Raw genomic sequence first — 3,814 nt, 5'->3', positions numbered from 1 at the left:
TATATATTCAAGGAGAAAAGAAAGTGTGCGTACTTTAAACAGCCTCAGCTTAATCAAATAGAACGTAAACAATCGCCAATTTTTGCATGGAGACTGTAATTTGCACGAGTTTTAGCAAATATTCTTGCTTGTCATTGGAGATATATCTATTTTTGGTTCAATTTATTTACCGGACTTTTTAAGCGACTTTTGATATATGAGTTTGGAATTTGAATCTATGATTTACTCCGTTAAGTCTGTGTCTAAAAGGTTTTAAAAAATACCATCCCGCCAGCAGTTTTTCTGCTTTTAAAACATGTCACTCCTGTCGGAAAATGATAGATGGTGAGCGTTAGGAATGCTCCAGGCTGGGAGTACATAGCAAGATGTGACTCAAAGGCTCAGCATCCACAGAAACAGATTTGGACGTTTGTGGGCACAGTTCGGGTCGTCTGGAACGACGAATGATCGACCTAGAGGTGGATCACAACTCAGAGACCAGACCGTGGGTGGTTGGCGTGTGCTCTGGTGTGGTTTGCTTCTTCTTTCCTATCAAACATCTATCGTTCTTATCTCCCTTCCTTCTTTTTAATTGTTTGTTACTCTCTTGTAACACCTCTAATCTTCTGGCGCTCATATGGCCTTATGCAGCTGCGAGCGCCCGTAAAACCTCTACTAAAACAAATAGACCAGACCGCCACCTACTGCATTCATCCCCGGAACAGATTGCAAGCTCCATAACTAACTGCACCTAATATAGACCAAATCCAGCAAGTACTGACCAGCTCTAAGCGTTAGATGAACTTGAGTAATTGTTAGAAAGAATATAGCTGCAGAACCGTCAGCAGTTTATCCAACAACTTATTTTTCCCGTGCATCGACGATATCAATTAGGCCTAGTCAATAGTACGGATGGTGGTCATACGCGGTACTGATTTTGTGATTTTGGAAATTATGGTGCTCAACTTGTGATGGATACTTATGTTTAAAAAAAAATGAACACTTCAATGAAAACTATTCGTCCCCATGTCGTCTTTTACATGTCGTGTATCGTCAAGAAATGGAATGGATTCTCTTAAGAACGTTTTTTTGCAAGTACAATATTTGATTTCTTGATTTCTCTGCACATATTAATATTTTCTTTATATATATGTATATATATATATATATATATATATATATATATATATATATATATATATATGTCAAGGATGTGTGTGATGTGAGATATGTGATGTGTGTGTGTATGTGTGTGAGAGAGAGAGAGAGAGAGAGAGAGAGAGAGAGAGAGAGAGAGAGAGAGAGAGAGAGAGACAGGACCATGTTTGAAAGAGACGCAAAAAATCAACGATTTCTCACCGTTCTGGCGCCCTTGTTCTCCACTGCGCAGCGCAGCACAGCCTCCTGACCCACGTGATATGTGACGTTGACGGGGGTGGGCAGGAAGGTGGGCAGGTACAGTGGCTTCTGCTCCAACAGCTGGGAGGGCGCCGGGAGCATGAACTCGCCTGAGGATGTCACATAATTAATACTTAGGAACAGTCGTAACACAATAGTCAAAGTCAGTTTTTGTTGTTCTGGGAGAGCTTAAAAAAAAAAAGAAAAAAAGAAAAAGAAAAACAAATAAAAGCGGTGCTTACCTAATCCTTTCCTAAGCCAACATCTTGACTTGGCCCCCAAAAAAAAGAAAAAAAAAAGAAAAAGGAAATTGTTTCAAAACGTGATGTTTTTTAGTATGAAACCAAACACTTTATATAAGGGCACCAAGCAAACATTAGAGGCTTTACCGCACCGATACCTAGAAACCTGAAAAGAAAAAAGATTTATGCAAGGGTCTTATAACTTGCAGTTTATGATGTGTTGGTCAAAGACCTGGGGATAGAATTGAGGGTGAAAAGAAACGAGACCTTGACATTGATTTATAGTAATGAGATTGAACGTTACACACTCCCATTCGACACAATTTGACCTTTTCGGAGGCGGGCCGCTTCGACCCTGACCCAGCAGAGCTTGGGGGGCCCTGGCAAGATGCAGGCTTAAAAAAAGAGTGACGGTTGAGGATTCGGGTGGTGGTAGAACCTTGACACTGATTGATGGTAATGGCAGTAAATGTTGGTAACTGAAGATACAGGATCTTTAGCTTATTTGACGCTAATGATTGTAAATGCTCCCATTCCCACCTTCTGTACAAGTCAAATCAATTCAGAGGCGCGGTGATTTGACCTCGCCCGTCAGGACCAGGCTGGTGGCGTGGAATTCACCAGTAGCATCCCACTTGACAAAATATCTTTCTCACATGGCTATCCAAGTTAAATCTTCGTCATTCGAGGCGAAGAGTGTAACCATTGTACCGCTGACCATGGTCATAACATAGGCGTTCACATTATGATACTACACGCAATGTCAGGAATAAATGTCGTGAACTTTACTTATTTGCAGACAAATGTTAAAAACAGGTAAGTAAGTAAGTAAGTAAGTAAGTAAGTAAGTAAGTAAGTAAGTAAGTAAGTAAGTAAGTAAGTAAGTAAGTAAGTAAGTAAGTAAGTAAATAAGTAAATAAGTAAATAAGTAAATAAGTAAATAAGTAAGTAAGTAAGTAAGTGAGTGAGTGAGTAAGTGAGTGAGCGAGCGAGTAGGTAAAAAACAAATTATAACGTTTTAGCAATCAAAACCTCGGGAAGGACGGGTATCTTCCCCTCCCCTTCCTTCCTCTCAGACTAACAAATGCCATGTAATTAAAATTTCACACATTACATGCTATTCGCATAAGTAACCAAATACTCATTCTCTCACCCGACTCCTAAATACAAACTTATTTATTCGAGGAAGGTGTCCCATAATACGTCATAATACACTGACAAATAAACTATATTATGCTTTCATGTGTCGATCAGCCTCGCTGCAGAGCAGCTCCATTTTGAACATTTGAACATGATGACGTAATTGAGTACGTATCTCTCTCAGTAATTAGCACTTAGCCAGCCATCCATCTACTTACCCACGCACCCAAATACACTCATTTACATCATATACCTATCTACCCACCCAAATACCCAGCAACATAAAAAATCCCAACCCCAAACAAACGCACACATGCACATATCCCTCTTGGTGAAAAGGTTTTGGCAAAGGTTTGGTTTGACGGTCGGGAATTTCATGTGATGGAAGTTCCACGTTGCATTGACATATCGACAAAGTCTGTAGCCTGAGCAGAACATTCGAGTTTGCCAAAGCTTTTAAAAAGTGGTCCATAGAACTGAGAGAATGCCGAGCGTGGACGGGATATTTATTTTGTTCAATAAATACTTAACTACAGGTAAAAATAAAAGATTAAAACAACTGATTTATCGGTACGCAAAATACAAGTAACACAAAAATAAAAAAGAGCAAACTTATATCTATTATCTATTTGTGGTGGCCGGATTTTGCTATTCAAAAGGCTTTTTAATGGCTGCATCGATCGACATGCGGTTTTCGCCCAAAAGATTCTTTAAAATATTATTCAGATCATGACGTCCTTGGTTTTTTCAGTTTTGAGACAGTTTTGCTGCAAAAAGCTAAATTTCTTTATTTCGCTGATCGCTTTTGTAGGCCGACGCTTCTGTCTCTGTAATTTTAGAAAATCCGGAAGTGATATTTCGAGGGGTATTTTGTTTTGAGAGTATAGATCTAGACCTTCTAATTTTTTGCATCTCTCAAGATGTGTTGCCCCATTCCAGTAGAGTGTAAATTTAGTAGGTCAATGGCTTTTACTTGGTATTAAAGCACCGATCATTCCTTTCATCGAAAGGGGGCCCAGCTAGTCTATTATCTATTTGTGGTGGCCGAATTTTGC

General features: G+C 39.4%; 1 protein-coding gene across 1 annotated transcript in view; it reads right to left on the bottom strand.

Annotated features, from left to right (window-relative positions):
- The window catches only part of LOC101848671 (cell adhesion molecule 2), a gene marked incomplete at its 3' end in the record, with an annotated part of 167,166 nt that overhangs the window by 23,236 nt on the left and 140,116 nt on the right, over window positions 1–3,814 (bottom strand). The window contains 1 exon segment of the mRNA XM_013085146.2: window positions 1,339–1,487. Coding sequence (XP_012940600.1) covers window positions 1,339–1,487 — 149 coding nt within the window.

Source organism: Aplysia californica, unplaced genomic scaffold, assembly GCF_000002075.1.
Source record: "Aplysia californica isolate F4 #8 unplaced genomic scaffold, AplCal3.0 scaffold00349, whole genome shotgun sequence".
Classification (NCBI taxonomy): Eukaryota; Metazoa; Mollusca; class Gastropoda; order Aplysiida; family Aplysiidae; genus Aplysia; species Aplysia californica.
The sequence above is the reverse complement of the archived record's forward strand: the minus strand, read 5'-3'. Positions and strand labels throughout refer to the sequence as shown.